The sequence below is a fragment of the Oncorhynchus gorbuscha genome, linkage group LG13 (genome assembly GCF_021184085.1).
Source record: "Oncorhynchus gorbuscha isolate QuinsamMale2020 ecotype Even-year linkage group LG13, OgorEven_v1.0, whole genome shotgun sequence".
NCBI classification, from domain to species: domain Eukaryota; kingdom Metazoa; phylum Chordata; class Actinopteri; order Salmoniformes; family Salmonidae; genus Oncorhynchus; species Oncorhynchus gorbuscha.
This window is the reverse complement of record NC_060185.1, coordinates 74175501-74202577: the sequence shown is the minus strand read 5'-3', so window position 1 is coordinate 74202577 and position 27077 is coordinate 74175501. Positions and strand designations below refer to the sequence as shown.

General features: G+C 41.0%; 1 protein-coding gene across 1 annotated transcript in view; it reads right to left on the bottom strand.

Annotated features, from left to right (window-relative positions):
- si:dkey-237h12.3 (teneurin-3) overlaps nt 1-27077 on the bottom strand; it is a 167026-nt gene that overhangs the window by 28527 nt on the left and 111422 nt on the right. Inside the window, exons 18-22 of the mRNA XM_046295707.1 lie at nt 26626-26887; nt 24585-24852; nt 23804-23947; nt 13118-13367; nt 217-449 (exon numbers count right to left, since the gene is read on the bottom strand). Coding sequence (XP_046151663.1) covers nt 217-449; nt 13118-13367; nt 23804-23947; nt 24585-24852; nt 26626-26887 — 1157 coding nt within the window. The remainder of the gene's footprint in view (nt 1-216; nt 450-13117; nt 13368-23803; nt 23948-24584; nt 24853-26625; nt 26888-27077) is intronic.

The window sequence follows — 27077 nt, the reverse complement described above, 5'->3', positions numbered from 1 at the left end:
AACATATTTTGTGCTGTGAATCACCAATCTTTTGAAAGCTTTGCAGGATTCAATTTCAGCCCTGCGGTAGCACATCCAATTCAGCTAATTGTGTTCTAATCAAATGTTTTACTGCAGGGCTGGAACAAAAGCCTGCAGCCTTTACACCCAGGAGTTTTCCAGGAGCGGAATTGGCAAACCCTGGAGGGAACAGACTAATGTTGGCTCAGGTCCTACCTTTTGGCCCAGTGAGCAGGGCCTCCGTGGCCTTGCCCCCATCCCCACAGTGGGTCTCGTCAAAGGGCAGACAGTGCTCCCCGGTCCCTGCCACCACCTCCGCGTTACTCTGCAGTTCCTTGATCCCCGTCAGGACCTTGGGCCGGTAGATCCTCCGCGAGTTGGTGTCGGACACATACAGCTGCCCAGTCACTGGGTCGGTGGCCAGGTAATAGCGGTGAGCAGGGTTGTTACTAGGATTGAGGAAATAATGGTGGTTACTGTGATTGCCGCAATATGAACAATCTCAAAATAAACTTGTTTAAAAGGTGTTTTTATGAACAATCCAAAAATAATCAACGCTTTACATGTTTTCCTTTGTTGAATTTAAAGGTGTTTTTCCTAAATAACAGAAAGATAATTTGACATTGAGAATGATAATGACCCCAGAAAAAGGAGCCTCTGTATCTGTTTGTGACCTTGTCATTGTGAATGCCCAATTAAGCTTGTGAGTATTTTTGCATAACAAACAGGTAGGGAATAGGTTTGACAGTCAAGGAAAAGAGTCAGAGAATTTAACAGGATATGACTGGAGTGGGTTTGAGTATGACAAAGCGGCAGAGACAACATCAAGTGTGTCAGATTATTTTAACCGTCATCACTCCCCTGCGCGGGGAAGCCTGGAGTAAATATAGAATCAAGTGTTTATGTTAATGACAGTCAACAACTGAATGGCATTTCGTCGGGTTGTGCTTATTTGCATTCATTTTAAATGCCTCAAAATGTGTCGGGCTCCTTCAGAATGAGTTAGGAGCGATATCTTCAAGGCTTGCTGCTATTATGAAAAAGTCATCCAATGTAAGAACAGAATTAACCATTTTCTATGTAGGCCGCTATATGCCACCAACATACAGCAAGTATAGTAGTATTTATTGACTGTTGAATTTTTATCTTTTGTCAAAGGCAATTACATTAAAAAATGTTCTAAGCCAGTTACCCATAATCCTCTTACATGACAAAATGACACATTGCACATTGACATATCAAAAGGTCAACTCTTTCCCACTGAGGAAAACACAACTCATATGTGTGCTCGGAGGCCAATGATAAGCCTGAGACATAAGCTGTTGAATGTGGTTAGAACTTGTTTAACTGTCTGGCAATGAAGATAGCCCCAGTAAGTGTTCTTATGTTTAATGGTACATTAGTCAATACTGTAAGCCATTGACACTTATGAATGGAATAATGTGAGTGTGTTAAAATAAATGTGAGAATGCATTAAACACAGTGACAAAAAGTCATGTTACATTAGAGAGTGTGGTTATAAAACTGGACACCTTTATGAGCCAAACCAGATGATTAAATAATGCCTTAATGGCTTATCAATTTACCATAAACATATGTTCATAAAAATATACATTCATTCTTAACACACAGAAAGACAGTGACAGAATTGCACCATCATACACCTACCTGTGTCTAAAATCTTTATTTCTTAGGGCGGGAAGAAAGGATGGAAGCAGAGAAGAGAAAGACAAAGAGAGACCGTAAAAGTGTGTGACTTAAAGGTCTAAGAAAAACACCATAAAAAAGGAGCAGACAATGAAGATTTGTTGTGCAGAAAGGACAAGGGGAAAAAGGAGGAGTGACTATGTCTTGGAGTTAAACCCTGCACCCATAACTCACCGAGGGGAGAATATATGTTGTGGAGTTAAACCCTACACCCATAACTCACAGAGGGGACAATATAAAAAAAGTCCCCCACAAGGGAATGCATTGTGCCATTACCCCACTGCTTTTTTCTCCATTCAAATCACCAATAGTGCTGAGCGATTCATTCTTTTTTAGGTCAAATCAGTTTCGGTTCGATTACTTAAACAAGGACAACCGTTTTCAATTTCGATTATTATTTTTTAAACATTAAATGCCGTAGCAACACTGTTGTGTTTAATGCATTCTCACAATTAATTCAAATCCAATAATGGTAGTGTCTGACATTACTGCTTATCATTTATTAAGCATAATTTATTCACATTGCTTTATTTTAATAAAATATTTCAGTTGATGTGTATATTACATTTATTTTATTTGATGAACATTATTTCATTCCAAGTCATCATCTCTATAGAGCTGCTGCCTATGCTGTCTCACAAAATCACTATTTTAGAAGTTCTTCAAAGTAAATAAGGAATACTTTTATGACTGCTGAATATCAACTATCAATCACTTACAGTGATCAGGTACAGTGGGGCAAAAACGTATTTAGTCAGCCACCAATTGTGCAAGTTCTCCCACTTAAAAAGATGAGAGAGGCCTGTAGTTTTCATCATAGGTACACTTCAACTATGACAGACAAAATCAGAAGAAAAACATGAATTTATTTGCAAATTATGGTGGAAAATATGTATTTGGTCAATAACAAAAGTTTATCTCAATACTTTGTTGTCATTGCCCCTTTGTGAGGTCAAAGGTTTTCGGGAAGTCTTCACAAGGTTTTCACACACTGTTGCTGGTATTTTGGCCCATTCCTCCATGCAGATCTCCTCTAGAGCAGTGATGTTTTGGGGCTGTTGCTGGGCAACACGGACTTTCAACTCCCTCCAAAGATTTTCTATGGGGTTGAGATCTGGAGACTGGCTAGGCCACTCCAGGACCTTGAAATGCTTCTTACAAAGCCACTCCTTCGATGCCCGGGCGGTGTGTTTGGGATCATTGTCATGCTAAAAGAGCTAGCCACGTTTCATCTTCAATGCCCTTGCTGATGGAAGGAGGTTTTCACTCAAAATCTCACGATACATGGCCCCATTCATTCTTTCCTTTACACCGATCAGTCGTCCTGGTCCCTTTGCAGAAAAACAACCCCAAAGCATGATGTTCCCAACACCATGCTTCACAGTAGTTATGGTGTTCTTTGGATGCACCTCAGCATTTTTTGCCCTCCAAACACGACGAGTTGAGTTTTTACCAAAAAGTTATATTTTGGTTTCATCTGACCATAAGACATTCTCCCAATCTTCTTCTGGATCATCCAAATGCTCTCTAGCAAACTTCAGACGGGCCTGGACATTTCCTAATAATTGCTCCCACAGTTGATTTCTTCAAACCAAGCTGCTTACCTATTGCAGATTCAGTCTTCCCAGCCTGGTGCAAGTCTACAATTTTGTTTCTGGTGTCCTTTGACAGCTCTTTGGTCTTGGCCATAGTGGAGTTTGGAGTGTGACTGTTTGAGGTTGTGGACAGGTGCCTTTTATACTGATAACAAGTTCAAACAGGTGCCATTAATACAGGTAACGAGTGGAGGACAGAGGAGCCTCTTAAAGAAGAAGTTACAGGTCTGTGAGAGACAGAAATCTTGCTTGTTTGTAGGTGACCAAATACCTATTTTCCACCATAATTTGCAAATAAATTCATTAAAACCCTACAGCGTGATTTTCTGGATTTTTTTCTCATTTTGTCTGTCATAGTTGAAGTGTACCTATGATGAAAATTACAGGGCTCATCTTTTTAAGTGGGAGAACTTGCACAATTGGTGGCTGACTAAATACTTTTTTGCCCCACTGTACCTGATCTATATTTCCATGTCTAACAATTGTATTTATCAACAAAACACCAAATTATGGAATTGCCTGCGGAAGAATGGTGTCACATCCCTCCAGACACTTGTAGAATCTATGCCAAGGGGCATTGAAGCTGTATTTCCTTTATTTGTCAGTGACCTGTAAATACATACATTATGCAGTTTGTCATGACTTGCCCTTTTGGGAGCATGGAGCTGTAGCTACATGTTGAAATGGTTGCAATTTAAATGGCTACCACCCTAAAGACTAGTTACGTGCAGCGCCAGCTGAATACGTTACAAATGGTTAAGAAATCTACAAAACTAAAGACTACACATTCACAGTCTGCAGCTGTATATGTAAAATAGTCTGAGAAACTCAATCGAAGATGAGAGAAGGACATTGAACATTTCCCTATCAAATGACCATTGGTACGTCTGACGGAACACAACCAGAGACTTCTAATGAATTACTCTCCAAAGAAAATGGACCGGGCAATTTCAACAGAGAGAGACGACAAAACATACAAGTGTAAATATGTACGTTGCAATTATTTTCGAATGGGCGGCCGTTCGTGTGCAAACTATTAGCATTTCCATGAGCATAGTTATCAACTGTATGTAGTTGGTCCATTCTGTCTTTCCGGCACTTTATCTGTCCCCACCCCTTTTCATTGTCTACAAAGCCATCATATCGGGTTAGTCCACTAAGGACTTTTCATTGTGTAGTTGTGTCATTGTGTAGTAATCAATGTGTAAGTTATCCTGTTTGTGTGTTTATGTAATTCTGTGTGATTATTTAGTTAGTATATAAATAATTAAGCCAATTTGTATATCGCTGATTCATCATTTATGCTAGGGTTCCTGCAGATATCCAAGAGTTTTGCGACATTCAGAATGAGACTGATAGAAGGTAACAATTAATTTAATGACTGACTGATGACTGAAATGTAAGTGATCTTTATATCTTTAAGAGTTCATTCGGGAAAATGGTAACTCGTTAAATACACTTTTTCCATGGTGCCCCAAGATTACCACTTAATTAATTGTTATATGATTAATTGAATTGCGTAATAATTAAATGTAGTTAATTGATTTCATAAAATAATTGTCATCACATTAATGATAGAAAAGACAACAATTTCTTATATCGAGCAATTCAATCATGTTGGCTTAACGTTCTCCATGCACCTATAAGAGAATGTATTGAAACATAATGAGCAGGCAAGGCGGTTGTGAATGTTGTGTGATTTGTGGGGATGTCTTCTATACTGAAGACTGAAGTGCAATCACTGGTGTTTGCAATATGTGGGCCAGGGTCATCAAATTGATTTTAAGAGATAGACACATCAACTGTAGCCTCTTGGTAGACAGATTTCATAAGCTTTGTTGAAAGTAGCCCTGACTGTAAAACAGCTTTCATTCTAATCAACATCTGCTGTTTCGGTGTCTGCCAATTGGCAAAATTAAGCTTATTGGTGATGGAGGCCAATTTGGCAAATCAGCCTAAATCATCTAAATTACATGGCAAAAGACATTGAGTCTTTCTCTAATTGTAAAGGATATAGTATAGATTCCACATTATGGTGCATTCGGAAAGTATTCAGACCCCTTGAATTTTTTCACATTGTGTTACGTTACAGCATTATTCTACAATTGATTAAATTGTTTCCACCCTCGTCAATCTACACACAATTTCCCATAATGACAAAGCAAAAACGGGTTTTTAGATTTTTTTAGCAAATTTCTTATAAAGATAACTTAAATATCATGTATTCAAGACCCTTTACTCAGTACTTTGTTGAAGCACCTTTGGCAGTGATTATAACCTTGAGTCTTACTGGGTATGACTCTACAAGCTTGGCACACGTGTATTTGGGGAGTTTCTCCCATTCTTCTCTGCAGATCCTCTCAAGCTCTGTCAGGTTGGATGGGGAGCATCGCTACACAGCCATTTACAGGTCTCTCCAGAGATGTTCGATCGGGTTCAAGTCCGGGCTCTGGCTGGGCCACTCAAGGACATTCAGAGACTAGTCCCAAAGCCACTCCTGCATTGTCTTGGCTGTGTGCTTAGGGTCGTTGTCCTATTGGAAGGTGAATCGTCACACCAGTCTGAGGTCCTGAACGCTTTGGAGCAGGTTTTCATCAAGGTTCTCTCTGTACTTTGCTCCATTCATCTTTCCCTTGGCCCTGACTAATCTCCTAGTCCCCGCTCTTGAAAAACATCCCCACAGCATGATGCTGCCACCACCATGCTTCACCGTAGGGTCGGTGCATGGTTTCCTCCAGATGTGATGCTTGGCATTCAGGCCAAAGAGTTCAATCTTGTTTTCATCAGACCAGAGAATCTTGTTTCATGGTCTGAGAGTCCTTTAGGTGCCTTTTGGCAAAGTGGGCTGTCATATGCCTTTTACTGAACAGTGACTTCCGTCTGGCCACTCTACCATAAAGGCCTGATTGGTGAAGTGCTGCAGAGACGGTTGTCCTTCTGGAAGGTTCTCCCATCTCCACAGTGGAACTCTGGAGTTCTGTTAGAGTGACTACTGGGTTCTCGGTCACCTCCCTGACCAAAGCCCTCCTACCCCGATTGCTCAGTTTAGCCAGGCGGCCCAGCTCTAAGAAGAGTCTTGGCAGTTCCAAACTTCTTTCAATTAAGAATGAAGGTGGCCACTGTGTTCTTGGGGACCTTCAATGCTTCAGAAATGTTTTGGTAACCTTCGCCAGATCTGAGCTTTGACACCATCCTGTCTCAGAGCTCTATGGACAATTCCTTCAACCCGATGGCTTGGTATTTGCTCTGACATGCACTGTCAACTGTGGGATCCTATATAGACAGGTGTGTGCCTTTCCAAATCATGGAAAAAGGATGCACCTGAGTCTCATAGCAAAGGTCCGACTACTTATGTAAATAAGGTATTTACATAAGCAAACATTTCTAAAAACCTGTTTTCACTTTGTCATTATGGGGTATTGTGTGAAGATTGACGAGGAAAAAAAATGTTTAAGCAATTTTAGAATAAGACTAACTTAACAAAATGTGGAAAAAGTCAAGGGGTCTGAATACTTTCAAAATGCACTGTAAATAGTAAATCTGTCCGTTTTCCCTTTCCATCACATTTGATACTGTGCAAGTACTCTAGTAGGTGTCTGACCACCCTGTGCATTGTGAAGATAGTCTCTGAAAACCACTGAATCATAGTTCAAAGAACACCACTACAGTGCCTTGCAAAAGTATTCATCCCCCTTGGCATTTTACCTATTTTGTTGCATTACAACTTGTAATTTAAATCGATTTTTATTTGGATTTCATGTAATAGACATACACAAAATAGTCCAAGTTGGTGAAATGAAATGAAATGAAAAAAAAAATATGTGCAATCTACATGTCACATGATCTGTCACATGATCTCAGAATATATACACCTGTTCTGAAAGGCCCCATAGTCTGCAACACCACTAAGCAAGGGGCACCACCAAGCAAGCAGCCCCATGAAGACCAAGGAGCTCTCCAAACAGGTCAGGGACAAAGTTGTGGAGAGTGTGTAGCTCAGTTGGTAGAGCATGTGGCCAGGGTAATCCCGGGACCACCCATACGTAGAATGTATGCACACATGACTGTAAGTCGCTTTGGATAAAAGCGTCTGCTAAATGGCATATATTATTATATATTATTATAAATACTGATCAGGGTTGGGTTATACAAAAATATCCTTAACTTTGAACATCTTTGAACATCCCACAGAGCACTGATCATAATCTTGATGTGATTGGCCTGACTGAAACATGGCTTAAGCCTGATGAATTTACTGTGTTAAATGAGGCCTCACCTCCTGGCTACACTAGTGACCATATCCCCCGTGCATCCCGCAAAGGCGGAGGTGTTGCTAACATTTACGATAGCAAATTTCAATTTACAAAAAAAAAATGACGTTTTCGTCTTTTGAGCTTCTAGTCATGAAATCTATGCAGCCTACTCAATCACTTTTTATAGCTACTGTTTACAGGCCTCCTGGGCCATATACAGCGTTTCTCACTGAGTTCCCTGAATTCCTATCAGACCTTGTAGTCATTGCAGATAATATTCTAATCTTTGGTGACTTTAATATTCACATGGAAAAGTCCACAGACCCACTCCAAAAGGCTTTTGGAGCCATCATCGACTCAGTGGGTTTTGTCCAACATGTCTCTGGACCCACTCACTCTCACAGTCATACGCTGGACCTAGTTTTGTCCCATGGAATAAATGTTGTGGATCTTAATGTTTTTCCTCATAATCCTGGACTATCGGACCACCATTTTATTACGTTTGCAATTGCAACAAATAATCTGCTCAGACCCCAACCAAGGAACATCAAAAGTCGTGCTATAAATTCACAGACAACACAAAGATTCCTTGATGCCCTTCCAGACTCCCTCTGCCTACCCAAGGACGCCAGAGGACAAAAATCCGTTAACCACCTAACTGAGGATCTCAATTTAACCTTGCGCAATACCCTAGATGCAGTTGCACCCCTAAAAACTAAAAAAATGTCTCATAAGAAACTAGCTCCCTGGTACACAGAAAATACCCGAGCTCTGAAGCAAGCTTCCAGAAAATTGGAACGGAAATGGCGCCACACCAAACTGGAAGTCTTCCGACTAGCTTGGAAGGACGGTACCGTGCAGTACCGAAGAGCCCTTACTGCTGCTCGATCGTCCTATTTTTCTAACTTAATTGAGGAAAATAAGAACAATCCGAAATTCCTTTTTGATACTGTGGCAAAGCTAACTAAAAAGCAGCATTCCCCAAGAGAGGATGACTTGCACTTTAGCAGTGATAAATTCATGAACTTCTTTGAGGAAAAGATTATGATTATTAGAAAGCAAATTACGGACTCCTCTTTAAACCTGCGTATTCCTCCAAACCTCAGTTGTCCTGAGTCTGCACAACTCTGCCAGGACCTAGGATCAAGAGAGACGCTCAAGTGTTTTAGTACTATATCTCTTGACACAATGATGAAAATAATCATGGCCTCTAAACCTTCAAGCTGTATACTGGACCCTATTCCAACTAAACTACTGAAAGAGCTGCTTCCTGTGCTTGGCCCTCCTATGTTGAACATAATAAACGGCTCTCTATCCACTGGATGTGTACCAAACTCACTAAAAGTGGCAGTAATAAAGCCTCTCTTGAAAAAGCCAAACCTTGACCCAGAAAATATAAAAAACTATCGGCCTATATCGAATCTTCCATTCCTCTCAAAGATTTTAGAGAAGGCTGTTGCTCTAATGTAGGCTGCTGCCTTCCTGAAGACAAACAATGTATACGAAATGCTTCAGTCTGGTTTTAGACCCCATCATAGCACTGAGACGGCACTTGTGAAGGTGGTAAATGACATTTTGATGGCATCGGACCGAGGCTCTGCATCTGTCCTCGTGCTCCTAGACCTTAGTGCTGCTTTTGATACCATCGATCACCACATTCTTTTGGAGAGATTGGAAACCCAAATTGGTCTACACGGACATGTTCTGGCCTGGTTTAGGTCTTATCTGTCGGAAAGATATCAGTTTGTCTCTGTGAATGGTTTGTCCTCTGACAAATCAACTGTACATTTCGGTGTTCCTCAAGGTTCTGTTTTAGGACCACTATTGTTTTCACTATATATTTTACCTCTTGGGGATGTTATTCGAAAACATAATGTAAACTTTCACTGCTATGCGGATGACACACAGCTGTACATTTCAATGAAACATGGTGAAGCACCAAAATTGCCCTCGCTAGAAGCATGTGTTTCAGACATAAGGAAGTGGATGGCTGCAAACTTTCTACTATTAAACTCGGACAAAACAGAGATGCTTGTTCTAGGTCCCAAGAAACAAAGAGATCTTCTGTTGAATCTGACAATTAATCTTAATGATTGTACAGTCGTCTCAAATAAAACTGTGAAGGACCTCGGCGTTACTCTGGACCCTGATCTCTCTTTTGAAGAACATATCAAGACCATTTCGAGGACAGCTTTTTTCCATCTACGTAACATTGCAAAAATCAGAAACTTTCTGTCCAAAAATGATGCAGAAAAATTAATCCATGCTTTTGTCACTTCTAGGTTAGACTACTGCAATGCTCTATTTTCCGGCTACCCGGATAAAGCACTAAATAAACTTCAGTTAGTGCTAAATACGGCTGCTAGAATCCTGACTAGAACCAAAAATTTGATCATATTACTCCAGTGCTAGCCTCTCTACACTGGCTTCCTGTCAAAGCAAGGGCTGATTTCAAGGTTTTACTGCTAACCTACAAAGCATTACATGGGCTTGCTCCTACCTACCTCTCTGATTTGGTCCTGCCGTACATACCTATACGTACGCTACGGTCACAAGACGCAGGCCTCCTAATTGTCCCTAGAATTTCTAAGCAAACAGCTGGAGGCAGGGCTTTCTCCTATAGAGCTCCATTTTTATGGAACGGTCTGCCTACCCATGTCAGAGACGCAAACTCGGTCTCAACCTTTAAGTCTTTACTGAAGACTCATCTCTTCAGTGGGTCATATGATTGAGTGTAGTCTGGCCCAGGAGTGGGAAGGTGAACGGAAAGGCTCTGGAGCAACGAACCGCCCTTGCTGTCTCTGCCTGGCCGGTTCCCCTCTTTCCACTGGGATTCTCTGCCTCTAACCCTGTTACGGGGGCTGAGTCACTGGCTTGCTGGGGCTCTCTCGTGCCGTCCCTGGGGGGATGCGTCACCTGGGGGGTTGATTCACTGTTGTGGTCGGCCTGTCTGGGTCCCCCCTTGGGTTGTACCGTGTCGGAGATCTTTGTGGGCTATACTCGGCCTTGTCTCAGGATGGTAAGTTGGTGGTTGGAGATTTCCCTCTAGTGGTGTGGGGGCTGTGCTTTGGCAAAGTGGGTGGGGTTATATCCTTCCTGTTTGGCCCTGTCCGGGGTGTCCTCGGATGGGGCCACAGTGTCTCCTGACCCCTCCTGTCTCAGCCTCCAGTATTTATGCTGCAGTAGTTTATGTGTCGGGGGGCTAGGGTCAGTTTGTTTATCTGGAGTACTTCTCCTGTCCTATTCGGTGTCCTGTGTAAATCTAAGTGTGCGTTCTCTAATTCTCTCCTTCTCTCTTTTTTCTCTCTCTCGGAGGACCTGAGCCCTAGAACCATGCCCCAGGACTACCTGACATGATGACTCCTTGCTGTCCCCAGTCCACCTGGCCATGCTGCTGCTCCAGTTTCAACTGGCCTGGGCCCTAGGACCATGTCCCAGGACTACCTGACATGAGGACTCCTTGCTGTCCCCAGTCCACCTGGCCATGCTCCTGCTCCAGTTTCAACTGTTCTGCCTTACTATTATTCAACCATGCTGGTCATTTATGAACATTTGAACATCTTGGCCACGTTCTGTTATAATCTCCACCCGGCACAGCCAGAAGAGGACTGGCCACCCCACATATGCTCTCTCTAATTCTCTCTTTCTTTCTCTCTCTCGGAGGACCTGAGCCCTAGGACCGTGCCCCAGGACTACCTGACATGATGGCTCCTTGCTGTCCCCAGTCCACCTGACTGTGCTGCTGCTCCAGTTTCAACTGTTCTGCCTTATTATTATTTGACCATGCTGGTCATTTATGAACATTTGAACATCTTGGTCATGTTCTGTTATAATCTCTACCCGGCACAGCCAGAAGAGGACTGGCCACCCCACATAGCCCGGTTCCTCTCTAGGTTTCTTCCTAGGTTTTGGCCTTTCTAGGGAGTTTTTCCTAGCCACCGTGCTTTTACACCTGCATTGTTTGCTGTTTGGGGTTTTAGGCTGGGTTTCTGTACAGCACTTTGAGATATCAGCTGATGTACGAAGGGCTATATAAATAAATTTGATTTGATTTGATTTGATTTGACATTAAATCCATTATTTAAAAAATTAAAGAATATGGCACCACAACAAACTTGCCAAGAGAGGGCCGCCTAACAAAACTCAAGGACCAGGCAAGGAGGGCATTAATCAGAGGGGCAACAAAGAGACGAAAGATAACCCTGTAGGAGCTGCCAAGCTCCACAGCGGAGATTGGAGAATCTGTCCATAGGACCACTTTAAGTCGTACACTCCACAGAGCTGGGCTTTACAGAAAAAAGTAATTGCTTAAAGTGTTCACCAAAAGGCATGTGGGAGACTCCCCAAACATATGGAAGAAGGTACTCTGGCAGGTGAGACTAAAATTGAGCTTATTGGCCATCAAGATAAATGCTATGTCTGGCGCAAACCCAACACATCTCATCACCCCGAGAACACCATTCCCACAGTGAAGCATGGTGGTGGCAGCATCATGCAGTGGAGGTGTTTTTCAGCGGCATGGACTGGGAAACTGGTCAGAATTGAAGGAATGATGGATGGTGCTAAATACAGGGAAATTCTTGAGGAAAACCTGTTTCAGTCTTCCAGAGATTTGAGATTGGGACGGAGGTTCACCTTCCAGCAGGACAATCCTAAGCATACTGCTAAAGCAACACTCGAATGAGTTTATGGGGAAACCTTTAAATGTCTTGGAATGGCTTGTCAAAGCCCAGACCTCAATCCAATTGAGAATCAGTGGTATGACTTGAAGATTGCTGTACACCAGCGGAACCCATCCAACTTGAAGGAGCTAGAGCAGTTTTTCCTTGAAGAATCCCACTGGCTAGATGTGCCAAGCTTATAGAGACATACCCCAAGAGACTTGCAACTGTAATAGCTGCAAAAGGTGTCTACAAAGTATTGACTTTGGGTGGTTGAACGCTCAAGATTGGAGTTTTTTTGTCTTATTTCTTGCTTGTTTAAAATAAAAAATATTTTGCATCTTCAAAGTTGTAGGTATGTTGTTTTAATCAAATGATACAAACCCACAAAAAAGCCATTTTAATTCCAGGATGTAAGGCAACAAAATAGGAAAAATGCCAAGGGGGGAGGGGTGAGTACTTTCGCAAGCCACTGTACACGTCAGATGTCCACCTTTCAAGATCATGTAACATTTAACCATTTTGATCTGCCTCCAGTGGGGCTTGAACTCAACCTTCTACACAACAACACATGCTGCTCAACCATCTTTGCCAACAGAGACTAGTCTGTCACTCTGTGAGCAGCATGCTGCTTTGTATGTACTCCAGCCAACATGCTATGGGTGAGTTTCACATCCATGCAACCCACTTTGTCTTAAACACCACCTCCTTGCACTATTACCTCAGAAGAAATAAAGAATCAATCTCTAATTCGAGGGTCAAAAGGTCTGAACCAATAGGTCAGAGGTTGTGCACTATTACAGAGCCATGCAAAGCCTCAATATCTGAGCTAAAGGGACAAAGGGCCAGCACAAAACAACCGTGCACCACCATTATGATTCCATGCAGAACCTGAACTAGCCTGAGCTCCATGACGCTGGTAACGTTGCCCGATGGGTAGATGCGTCTGATGTAGTTGAAATCGCCCACGTAGAGGCTGCCGTCGATGCCCCACGCCAGGGCCACTGGCGCCAGCAACTTGTTGCCCAGGGCCTGCCCGTTGCAGCTGGGGCACGAGATGCTGCGGCGCCGACCGTTCCCCATCACTGTAGAGATGACGGGAGGCTGCAGCGAGATGAACTGGTTCTCACCACTGCCTTTGTAGAGGATGCCTGAAAAACAGGAAAAATATAGAGAGTAGTTTCTATGTAATTGATGAGAATGATGACTTTGAACTGTGCTAATTATAATAATTGTTATAATAATTTGTTATATGCTGTTTACAACTTTACATAGGTAGAGTGACTACCTATGTGCATATTTCGATGTCTCATGAATTGTGATATAATTTTAGGAACCTGTTTAGTGGGATTCGTAAACTCGTAAACTCATCAATTAATAGTAACCTCTTTATAGAACATGATGTTCTTTCAATCTCGCCAGGACCCTTTACCATTTCCTCCCAGTACTCCACGTCATGGCGAGGAGGGTTAGACAAACGCAGCAGACAATATACCTTGCAAAACTAACGGAACTTCAAATGAACTTCATCAGTCATTACAGATAAATATTTGATCGAGGGGAAAATATAACTTTTTCTTTTCGGGGGGAGGGATGTGGTGGAGTAGACTTCAAAAGAAAAAAAGAAGAAAAAACATCAAAGTGGTGAATTGCATACTGGGAGCACTTAATTATTCACACCCTGGCAACGCGTTTGAATTCCGACACTCTCTCTTCCTCATTACCAGATCGATGGCAGCACTGAGCGCCCGGTGTAGCACCGCCGGTTCCCTTGACATTACCCCCGCACATCTCAATGTATGTTTGTCCCTCTCCGATTAGTCCCTTTCATTGATTAATTAAAAGGGGGGGGAACTGAAATGAAGACTTTCTCTAGGGAGACCGCTGGCAAGACAATCCCACTGCTCCGTTTCTTTGTAACAGAGAGCATTACAAATGTGCGGCTAACAAAGATTAATGGGTACGAGGGACGGCATTGTGTGTGACGCCATCAAACGGATGACCTTGGGGATTTAATTGCACTGCGATCCATCTGTCTGCTCAGCTACATCCTACGTGAGTGATCTAACGTTGAACGAGGGCTGACTCGAAAGCAAGCATTCCCGATAGTCCTATTGCAAAGTAATAACCAAGTAATTATGGAATAACCAGCACAAGATGTCACACATTACCTTCACTATCATAATGCTGAATTTACCCTAATTACAAGTCCCAATGAGAGTACCTTTTTTACATATCCAATATAGAGTACAGTATAAAAAGCTTGAAGCATTACACCTTACTAAAAAGTAAGATTAAATATTTTCTAAAAATATTAATTTAATGATTAGGTACATTTGGCAGCCTGCCCCCAGTACCCTACATTTACACTTACATGTTTACATTTGAGTCATTTAGCAGACGCCCTTATCCAGAGAAACCAAGTTACTGTATTCATCTAAAGATAGCTAGGTAGGACAACCACATATCACAGTCACTTCAATCACAGATATGTCTTCCCATAAGCCATTAGAAAGTCTAATGTAATTAATAAAATATGCACATACATTTTACCCACCTTCTATCTAGCACACACATTAACGGTCCCACCCACTTTACAGTCCCTCTCTCTCTGACAGAATCTGTCTGACAGCGCTACAATATGTTACTGTACCCAGGCTAAGGCCACTGAACATCTGAACATGTTTGTAGGGCTCAACAGCCTTGCTTTAACAGAGGGCATATAGCCACTTTGCAGCAGAGATGGAGGGAAGGATGGAGGGAGAAGGGGGAAGAGGTGTAGAGGGAGCATAGCTACAGCACAGGCCTTATCTAGTTAGACAGGCCCCAGAGAAGAGCGAGAGAAAGACTTAAGAGTCCTCGCCAGAGGAGGAGAGGAACACTCTTAACTAGATCACAGTAGACTCCTCAGACAGGGAAGGCAAGGGGAAATGGAGTTAGTCACCAGGAGGAGAAGGACTGATACTATATAGCTATGTTTGGAGTCACCAGGAAAGAGATGAACTGATACTATATAGCTATGTCTGGAGTCTCCAGGAGGAGAAGGACTGATACTATATAGCTATGTCTGGAGTCACCAGGAAAGAGAAGAACTGATACTATATAGCTATGTCTGGAGTCACCAGGAAAGAGAATAACTGATACTATATAGCTATGTCTTGAGTCACCAGGAAAGAGAATAACTGATACTATATACCTATGTCTGGAGTCACAAGGAAAGAGAAGAACTGATACTATATAGCTATGTCTGGATTCACCAGGAGGAGAAGGATTCATACCACATACAATTTAAGTCGGAAGTTTACATACACCTTAGCCAAACACATTTAAACTCAGTTTTTCACAATTCCTGACATTTAATCAGAGTAAAAGTTCCCTGTCTTAGGTCAGTTAGGATCACCAGTTAGGCCTCCTTGCTGGCACACACTATTTTAGTTCTGTCGACAAATGTTCTATAGGTTTGAGGTCAGGGCTTTGATGCTGCCACCCACTTGCGTCACGGTTGGGATGGAGTTCTTCGGCTTGCAAGCCTCCCCCTTTTTCCTCCAATCATAAGGATGGTCATTATGGCCAAACAGTTCTATTTTTGTTTCAGCAGACCAGAAGACATTTCTTCAAAAAGTACAATCTTTGTCCCCATGTGCATCTGCAAACCGTAGTCTGGCTTTTTTATGGCAGTTTTGGAGCAGTGGCTTCTTCCTCGCTATAGGACTCGTTTTACTGTGGATAAATATACTTTTGTACCCGTTTCCTCCAGCATCTTCACAATGTATTTTGCTGTTGTTCTGGGATTGAATTGCACTTTTCGCACCAAAGTACGCTCATCTCTAGGAGACAGAAAGCGTCTCCTTCATGAGCGGTATGACGGCTGCGTACTATTGTTTGTACAGAAACGTGGTACCTTCAGGTGTTTGGAAATTGCTCCCAAGGATGACCCAGACTTGTGGAGGTCTACAATTGTTTTCTGGGGTCTTGGCTGATTCCTTTTGATTTTCCCATGATGTCAAGCAAAGAGGCACTGAGTTTGAAGGTAGGCCTTGAAATACATCCACAGGTACACCTCCAATTGACTCAAATGATGTCAATTTGCCTAGCAGAAGCTTCTAAAGCCATGACATCATTTAAAAAAAAAATCCAAGCTGTTTAAAGGCACAGTCAACTTAATGTATGTAAACTTCTGACCTACTGGAATTGTTATACAGTGAATTATAAGTGATATAATCTGTCTGTAAACAATTGTTGGAACAATTACTTGTGTCATGCACAAAGTAGATGTCTTAACCGACCTGCCAAAACTATAGTTTGTTAACAATACATTTGTGGAGTGGTTGAAAAACAAGTTAATGACTCCAACCTAAGTGTATATAAACTTCCGACATCACCTGTAGCTATTTCTGGAGTCACCAGGAGGAGAAGGGCTGATACTATATAGCTATGTCTGGAGTCACCAGGAGGAGAAGAACTGATACTATATAGCTTTGTCTGGAGTCACCAGGAGGAGAAGGACTGATACTATATAGCTACGTCTGGAGTCACCGGGAGGAGAAGGACTAATACTATATAGCTATGTCTGGAGTCACCAGGAGGAGAAGAACTGATACTATATAGCTTTGTCTGGAGTCACCAGGAGGAGAAGGACTGATACTATATAGCTATGTCTGGAGTCACCAGGAGGAGAAGAACTGATACTATATAGCTACATCTGGAGTCACCAGGAGAAGGACTGATACTATATAGCCACATCTGGAGTCACCAGGAGAATGACTGATACTATATAGCTATGTCTGGAGTCACCAGGAGGAGAAGAACTGATACTATATAGCTTTGTCTGGAGTCACCAGGAGGAGAATAACTGATACTATATAGCTACATCTGGAGTCACCAGGAGAAGGACTGATACTATATAGCCACATCTGGAGTCACCAGGAGAATGACTGATAATATATAGCTACATCTAGAGTCACCAGGAGAATGACTGATACCATACAATGTAGCTTCGTCAGGAGTGTGACTATAGCGGAGCACAACTTGCATGTTTTATCAAAGAATATGAAATGTACAGCATTAGGGAGGTAATACATTGCTAGTTGTGAAAATACAGTTGTGATATTTATTTATCAGACTGAATTTGTTAAGGGCCTCAACCTGCAACCAGACACTGCACATGACACATTTATGAAATTGCTTATTCCAGTTACTAATAAGCATGTACTCATTAAGAAACTTTATGTAAAAACTTTTAAATCATTGTGCATTGATGAAGATTTGAAAAAGTGTATGGTTGAGAAGGATGAAGCAAAAGGAATGGAAAATAAGTCTGGCTGCACAACAGATTCGCAAACGTACTGCAAATTGAGAAATCATGTGACTAAACTGAATAAAAAGAAGAAGAAACTACACTATGGAACATAGATAAATTACATTAAGAATAACATTTTGGGCAAAAAGGCAAACTAAGCTTCATCATTCATTGAATCAGATGGCTCATTCATCACAAACTACTTTAATTATTTTTTTTTCATTGGGAAGATTAGCAAACTTAGGCATGAGAGCAACAAACGCTGACACCACACATACAAGTATACCATGTCAAGTTATGAAAGACAAGCATTCTAACTCTGAAATCCGTGAAGTGAGTTTGAAAGAAGTGAACAACCAACAATGGCAAGCCACCAGGGTCTGACAACTTGGGTGGAAAATTACTGAGGCTAATAGCGGATGATATTGCCACTCCTATTTGTTATACCTTCAATCTAAGCCTACTAGAACGTGTGTGCCCTCAGGTCTGGAGGGAAGCAAAACTCATTCTGCTACCCAAGAATAGTAAAGCCCCCTGGCTTTACTGGCTCAAATAGCCAACCAATCAGCCTGTTACCAACCCTTAGTAAACTTTGAAAAAAATGATGTTTGACCAGATACAATGCTATTTTACTGTAAACAAATTGACAACAAACTTTCAGCATGTTTATAGGAAAGGACAACAAGCATGGTACTTACACAAATGACTGATGATTGGCTGAAAGAAATTTATGATAAAAACATTGTGGGATCTGTTTTGTTAGACATCAGTGTGACTTTTGACATTTTCGATCACAGTCTGCTGATGCTATATCATGCTATATTATGGATAAAGACTTACCTGTCTAACAGAACACATCCGTGTTCTTTAGTGGACGCTTCTCCAACTTAATCCAGGTAGAATCAGGAATTCCCTAGAGCAGCTGTCTAGGCCCCTTATTTGATTTATTTTTTATTTTTACTAATGACATGCCACTGGCCTTGACTAAAGCCAGTGTGTCTATGTATGCGGATGACTCAACACTATACATGTCAGCTACTATAGCAAGTGAAATCACTGCAACAATTAACAAAGAGCTGCAGTTAGTTTCAGAATGGGTGGCAAGGAAAAATGTAGTCCTAAATAGTTGAGACAAATCATTCACTAAACCCTAAACCTCAACTAAATCTTGTAATAAATAATGTGTAAATTGAGCAAGTTGAGGTGACTAAACTGCTTGGAGTAACCCTGGATTGTAAACTGTCATGGTCAAAACATAGTGATACAACAGCAGCTAATATGGGGAGAAGTCTGTCCATAATAAAGCGCTGCTCTGCCTTTTTAACAACACTACATACGTACAGGCTATAGTTTTGTATAAACTGGACTGTTCAGTCGTGTGGTCAGGTGCCACAAAGAGAATCCTCGGAAAATTACAATTGGCTCAGAACAGGGCAGCACCGCTGGCCCTTCAATGTACATGGAGAGCTAACATTAATAATATGCATGTAAATATCTCATTGCTCAAAGCGGAGGAGAGATTGAGTTCATCACTACTTGTTTTTGTAAGAAGTGTTGACATGCTGAATGGACCGAGGTGTCTGTTTAAACTACTAGCACACAGCTCGGACACCCATGTCTACCCCACAAGACATCCCACCAAAGGTCTCTTCACAAGCCCCAAGAGCTGCAGAGTACTACATAGAGCCATGGCTACATTGAGCTCTACTCCACGTCAGGTAACTGATACAAGCAGTAGAATCAGATTTTAAAAAACAGATAAAAATACATCTTATGGAACAGCGGGGACTGTGAAGAAACACACATCGGCACAGACACATACACATGATAAGACATGCATTCTACACATGCGTACACATGGATGTTGTATTGTAAATATGTGATAGTGGAGTAGTGGCTTGAGGGGACACACTAAATGTATTGGCTAAATTGTTATGTAATGTCATGTAATATTTTAAACTGTATATAACTGCCTTAATATAACTGCCTCCAGGTCGCAATTGTAAATGATAACTTGTTCTCAACTAGCCTACCTGGTTAAATAAAGGTGAAATAAATCAAATAAAAATGCTGCTGGACCCCAGTAAGAGTAGATGCTGCCTTGGCAGCAGATAATGGGGATTCTTAATGAATACAAATGCAAATACAAAACTAATCGTCATGACTATGTGAAATATCTCATGCCTACGAACAAGGCCGACAAGATACAGTATATTAAAATATGAATACATTGTAAAAGGCATACACAATTACATAAGGTACACACTTTTCCCTGTAATGCCATCATGACTTGGCATGTTGTGCCTCTGACATCTAAGGGTCTGTTGACTGGGAAACTGTCAATTATTTCACCCACTTGACATACTATCTGTGGGTGAAACTAACGGGATTGTGAAATGAAAAGTCAAATATGTTTCACCTTCCCTCATTAAAGCAAATTTCTTAGCGCATTTGAAGGGTTAGAAAGAAGGAAAAGGAAACTGAACCCTCTTTGGAGTCCTGATAGTAAAGACAAGTAAGACACCATCTGTATCTGCATGTGTCCTTCATTTCAGTCATTCACGTAATCAATATCAAACTACACAAATCCGCCAAAACAATGCTACCTCATCCCTAATAAACATAATACATCCAGACAAATGCACATTGATCCCCAATCTAATGCAGGACACAATAAGTATTTGCATATCATATGCCGAAGATGAAATGCATATCGCATCTACACATCTGTTGATCATGAAGCTTCACATCTAGAGACAGCGATCCCCCCCACTGTGCGCTGGCGCTGCTCTGTGAAGGCTTTGAGACGAGCTAGCTTTACCCTGAGACAGGTGGGATGAAACACAATGCTCTGGCAGCAGTCAAGCTGGAACAGTTCTCAATGTTCTTTTTCAACGCTCTTTGCAAAACTTTGTGTGCTAGATGTTTTTGACAGATTTGGTTCAGCTTAATATCAGTTATTTTTTTATGTTTAACGAACATCCAGGAAAACACATAGCATCTTGGGGTAAACACAAAAGACACAGATTGACTTCTGTACACTAGTTCTATAAAACGTTTCCTGAAGAATTTTGTGAGCAATAATCTGTTAAGGGAACCCAGTTTTGTATAATAGCTGAGGGTTTTTTGCTACCAGAACTACTGCATATTGAGCAGATGTTTGCACATTGATACCCTTGTAGCTCAGCTGGTAGAGCATGGTGCTTGCAACACCACGGTTGTGTGTTAGATACCCAAGGGCTACCCACAGACTACTGTAAGTCTCTCTGGATAAAATATATATATATATATATATTTACAGTTGTAGTTGGAAGTTTACATACACTTAGGTTGGAGTCATTAAAACTCATTTTCAACCACTCCACAAATTTCTTGTTAACAAACTATAGTTTTGACAAGTAGGTTAGGACATCTACATTGTGCGTGACACAAATAATTTTTCCAACAATTGTTTACAGACAGAAAATTTCACTTATAATTCACTGTATCACAATTCCAGTGGGTCAGAAGTTTACATACACTAAGTTGACTGTGTCTTTAAACAGCTTGGAAAATTCCAGAAAATGACGTCATGGCTTTAGAAGCTTCTGCTATGCTAATTGACATCATTTGAGTCAATTGGAGGTGTACCTGTGGATGTATTTCAAGGCCTACCTTCAAACTCAGTGCCTCTGAGCTTGACATCATGGGAAAATCTAAAGAAATCAGCCAAGACATCAGAAATAAAATTCTGGTTCATCCTCGGGAGCAATTTTCAAATGCCTGAAGGTACCATGTCGTCTATACAAACAATAGTACGCAAGTACAAACACCATGGGACCACGCAGCCGTCATAACGCTGAGAAAGGAGACACATTCTGTCTCCTAGAGATGAACGTACTTTGGTGCGAAAAGTGCAATTCAATCCCAGAACAACAGCAAAGGACCCTGTGAAGATGCTGTAGGAAACAGGTACAACATTATCTGAAAGGCCGCTCAGCAAGGAAGAAGCTACTGCTCCATAACCGCCATAAAAAAGCCAGACTACAGTTTGCAGCTGCACATGGGGACAAAGATTGTACTTTTTGGATAAATGTCCTCTGGTCTGATGAAACAAAAATAGAACTGTTTTGTCATAATGACCATCGTTATGTTTGAAGGAAAAAGGGGGCAGCTTGCAAGCCGAAGAACTTGTCTTTTATTTATTTTTTTACACATATGCCAAAAGGCGCCCTTCTTTGAGGCATTGGAAAACCACCCGGGTCTTTGTGGTTGAATTAGACATTTTGAAATTCACTGCTTGACTGAGGGACCTTACAGATAAATGCATGTGTGGGGTACAGATATGAGGTAGTCATTCAAAAATAATGGTAAACACTACTATTGCACACGGAGTCCATGCAACTTATTATGCGACTTGTTAAGCAAATTTTTAATCCTGAACATATCTAGGCTTTTCATAACAAAGGGATTGAATATTTTTTTTACTCAAGACATTTAAGCTTTTCATTTTTAATTCATTTGTAAAAGTTAGAAAAACATCATTCCACCAACACGGAGGGTGAATACTTTCTGAAGGCACTGTATGTATATAATGGTGTATAGACATTATGGATATTATATGAATAGAAATGGTGCATACAGCGCTAGTTATATAGGATGAGCCTTGACTACAATACAGTATATACATATGAAGTGGTTAAAACAGTATGTAAAATGTTTAAAGTTCAATAACTATGTACATAGGACAGTAGTTTCTAAAGTGCAGGGTTGAGTACAGTGTGGGAGCTAGCTAATGAGATTACATGACTGACCAAGGTGTAAAGAAAATGCCCGAGAGTGGTTTTGGAATAGCCTGCAAAATTGTTTATGAATGTATAGCCAATTCAAGACAGGAATAAATAAAAAAATTGCACCGGTAATATGGGTCATATCTTTTGACCTGTCGGGCTAGAAACAATCAGTTTTCGCTGTGGTAATGGTATAACCATGACAGTAAAGAATCTGCACTCTTGTTTCTCTATGGCTCAAGCTCAATCATTACAACAATGATTATCGGAGTTATAATTTTTCTAGGTCCACAGTGCTCCCAAAATAAAATGTCAGGTTCGCACAGCAAAATATTTTGAAGCATATGCGACCAAAGTGGTCACACTTTAAAGCCCTGGGCCCAGTAGCATAAAAGATCTTAAGTGTTTCCCTTAAGGGTTTACCTTAATGAATAATGTTCCCTTAACTAAGATAATTGTTTAAGGGTGTTGCATAGAGCATCTCAAACATTTCCTTAGGTAAGGGCATAATTTTTTATGGGTTTTATGGTCATGTAGCCTATGACAAAAGAGTCTATGGTTACCATGGAGACAACCTGATACACTGACAGAAGGTCTCCTCAAAGAGATCCCATTTATTTTGGGAGATCCCAAAATATAACTTCTACATTCAAGACAGGAGAAACAAATTGATTCAGAGATAATAAAACATTAATTTTAGTTACTTTTTTTCCAACTTGTTTATATTACATTCTAGTATGTCAAGCTACCTTGCAGAGTAGGTAGCTAGTTAGCCAGCTAGTTTTGTAGACGTGGATTGTGCACCTTCCATTGTTTAGCTACCTAGCTAGCTAGCAGGTGGATGTTTTACTTTTGAAACCAGGGCAGAGGAAAGTAACATTCACCTTTACAAATGCTTTTTACATTCATATCCATATTAACGAAGCACTTAAGGGACCTCATGGGTACCCTTAAACTTTTCACTTAATTTAAGGGTGGTATTCGCGTGAAATGTTTAGTGGAACTGACTTCAAGTTAAGGGATAAGATAAGGGGAAAATTAACTTAAGATGTTTTATGCAACAGGGCCCTGATCAAGCAGTATGTTTTTTTGTCTGTTTGGAGTTTTATTCTTACGCTCATTCAAAAGAGTAGTGTGGATGATAAAAAGCTAAGAACTACAGTATAGGTTTCAGTAACTTCTTTACAGATAAATGTATCCCCTCTTGGCCCGCAAATGCCATCTTGTTGCAAAACAGCCGAGTAGGGTGGAATCGCTGACTAGGATGGGAGCTCTGCACCCAGGGTAATTGTATCTGATTTATTCCATCATTAATATGAATGATCAACCTGTCAAAACTCTCCTCTATTATCTGTAAATGGTATGATGAACCATATTTAATCTTCATCTGAGTATTTAATGCTGTATTTGAGATTAGAGACCTCCTGAAGCTTCCATCCTACAACCGCACGCACGCACTCACAAACACACACACACACACACACAGCATTGTCATTGACCAATGTAAAAAAAGTCTTACCATTTTGAATGTCCAATACATGGTGCTTGTCCAGCATCCATCCCCCCATGTTAGAGGCATCCAGTTCATAACCTTGTAAAATGGCCGTCCTCTTCTCCCAGAGGATCATATCTAGACATGATTCATACTCATATCCCACAGACACTGAAAACAACAATGGTATATAATGAATCTATCAATATCTGTAAAAAACAATGATGAGGCTTGTACTGTATTAAAAAAAGCCTGAAAACGTGTAAAATCTCTTCATGATCGTAGAATCTTCTCTCTAGGAATGAGGTATACTCTCAGATGAGTGTTTACTAGTATGCCAATAGGCATTACAAGCATATCAAGTCTGAGATACTGCTAGCTCACAGTGCATCTGGATGTCAAATTACCATATTACCTGAAAGAATATGTGTGTGATTTTTATCAAAATGAATTAATTTATGGACCAAAATACAACAGCGTGGGCATGACGTTAAAAATAAATCATTTTCCCATGGTTCAACTAGTGAGTAATTACACGTGCAAAAAAACTAAGTCAGCAGAGTAGTGCCCTTCAGAAATGCAGCCGTCTGGGATTTCTCCTTGATATTTTTCACACCAGCTGTTATACCATATTACAAAACAATGATGCCTCTGACTGCAAAAACAATCAGGAAGTTCAAAGGATATCAATGCCAGGAGTTCATCCAAAGTTCAACCTCCTAGACTACACTAGGACCTGACACCACGATCAGACGATGTTAACATAACATCTCCATACAGCTGTGTTTGATCATTGTTGGGAACTCACCTACAGCCTCTGACAAGCCGTAGACCTTCTGGTTGTAGGCGTCTGTCTTGTCCCAGACAAAGGTGTACGAGAGGTCGGGAAAAGCAGGGAATGATTTCTGGAACAGTCTGCCCATGACAGCAATCATTAGATGGACCTTCATGAGTCCGAATGGGAGTCGTTCCTGGGTCATGAGGACCTTGAGGATGGGCTTGTAGCCGGACGTGCGGGAGCTCAGGTAAACCAGATTGAGGTCACTTCCAGGTATGGCCACTTCCTCATGTAGGACCTATGAGTTTGAGCAGAATTCATTATGAACAGGTACGGAACATATAACTGAGTGCGTTAAAAAGTTACTTTTCAAAATGTCTGTGCTGCAACAATGGTACATCGTTAATGTGACAAACTCTCTCACAGGATGATTTCAACTTTACCAAGTGCCAAGTTTGCTTGCAATCGTCTAACAATAACGCATGTAATGAACTGCATGTCTGGAACCTTTGGTGCGGTTATATCTAGTTTGTAGTAGTGTTGTCACGATGCCAGATTTTTTACATCAATACCGATACCAGGTTTAGTATTATGATACATGATACCATAACAATACTCAATACCAAAACGATACTCGATACCAAAAAATACCACAGCAACAAAAAAAAAATGTGAGTCACAGAAAAACCACTGGGCTTTATTTTTTCAACATTGAACAATATACTGATAACTGGTAGAAGAACTAAAATATATTCTATCCTATATTACATTTTTTGGGAAAAAAAATTAAATAACAGAAGAATATCTTCAATTTTCCTCATGCAAAACCATATTTGAGACTCAGCAGACAAAATAATTTTACAATTACATCGAAACTGTTTTAAAATGTTATTTGATACATATTAGGGTTCATTTGCAAATCTATAGCTATAATATTGGGTAAAATGACATTCGTTAGAACTATGATTCATTACAGCTAAATAATTTAATGCATTAAATTAATAGTTCAGTTCCAAAACTACATAAAAAACCTTTAAAGGTAATTTCTGAAACTTCTATATTGCAATAGACCTCGGCAGCTTGTAGTCCTAAAACCTGGAAACAAGTTACATCTGGTTTCTTTCAGCCATCCCTATTGTAAAAATGAATGGGGAAAAAAGGGGTTTTGGAATAAACGCAGAAAGTAAGGTCTGAGGTTAACACCTCCTTATCCTGTGTTTACCACAGACCTTATTTTCAGAGTTTATCCAAAACCCATCCAAAAACACCATTCATTTTCCTCATATGCTTTGTCCAATGAATCTTGGCATAGTTAGTGCCTACAACAAAAACATTACTATCTCTCTATAGTCTACACACCATGGAAATACAATGGATTTTACACAGCATACTACTACTCCCAGAGTGCATTTTACTTTCCATGGTGCAATGCTCTGCCCAGGGCTGCTGACTGGCTACTGCTAGCAAGCCCAGGCAAATCCAAAGTAGTCTAAATCAGTGTTTCCTAAATCAGTCCTGGGGCCTCCCTCGGGTGCACGTTTTTGTTTTTGCCCCTAGCACTACACAGTTGATTTAAATAACCAACTCATATAACCTCATCATCTGCTCTGTAAGAAAAGCATTCCCACAGTTTGCTTCTGCAGGGAGTTTTGTCAACAAGCTGCGGGTGTGGTGGTATTTTGCTTTTGGCATTTTCTCTCTCTTCTCATTTGCTTCTCAAAAGTGGCTTGCTCTGTGTCAGCTGGCTAGCTACTGCCCCCTTGAGAAGGTTCAGACAAATTACTAGACAGCCACGATCCTCTCAATCCGTATATGATGTGAAACATATTTGACAGAATCGAAAGTAACAACAATTCTAGTACCGGACAGTTTTTCATGTTCTAGTATTGAAAACCTACAGGAGTTTCAGTATACTGTGAAATGCTAGTTTGTAGAATTATATATATTGTTGTCACCTGTACTGCAGTGCAGGGAAACATGTTAATGCACCCAGCTGTACACTGCCGTGTCTGCCATGTGCTGTGGCACATAGGTACCTGGCAGTAGGTACTGGAACCAGGGCTAATCTTACCTGGGTCTCAGGGATGATGGGGCTGTCCTCAGGGGAACTCCTATAGAAAGTGGACAGGGGCGAGGCCAGGATGAGGGGGCTGGGCCTAAGCAGGCCGCTGAGGTAACAGCTGGGGATATCGTTGTCCTCCCTCTTCATCACCACAGTGTCCATCACGTGGAACACCTTCCAGGGTAACCACACAGTGCGGTGCAGTGTGGGAAAAGGGGCACGCTCCAAACTCAGCGTCAGCGAGGCACCGCCATTGGCCAACAGGTCAAACCTGGAGAAATCCCCATGAATGTGGAGAAGTGATGAAAAAAATAGATTTACATTTTTACCCAGTGTGATTTCCTTGAAGGCCGGCCATATTACATTTACTTCTCTCTGGAAGACAAAGCATTTCAGTGGAAACTCAAATATATATTCATAAATGTTGGGCTACAAACCAGATTATATTTTTTCAATGGAAC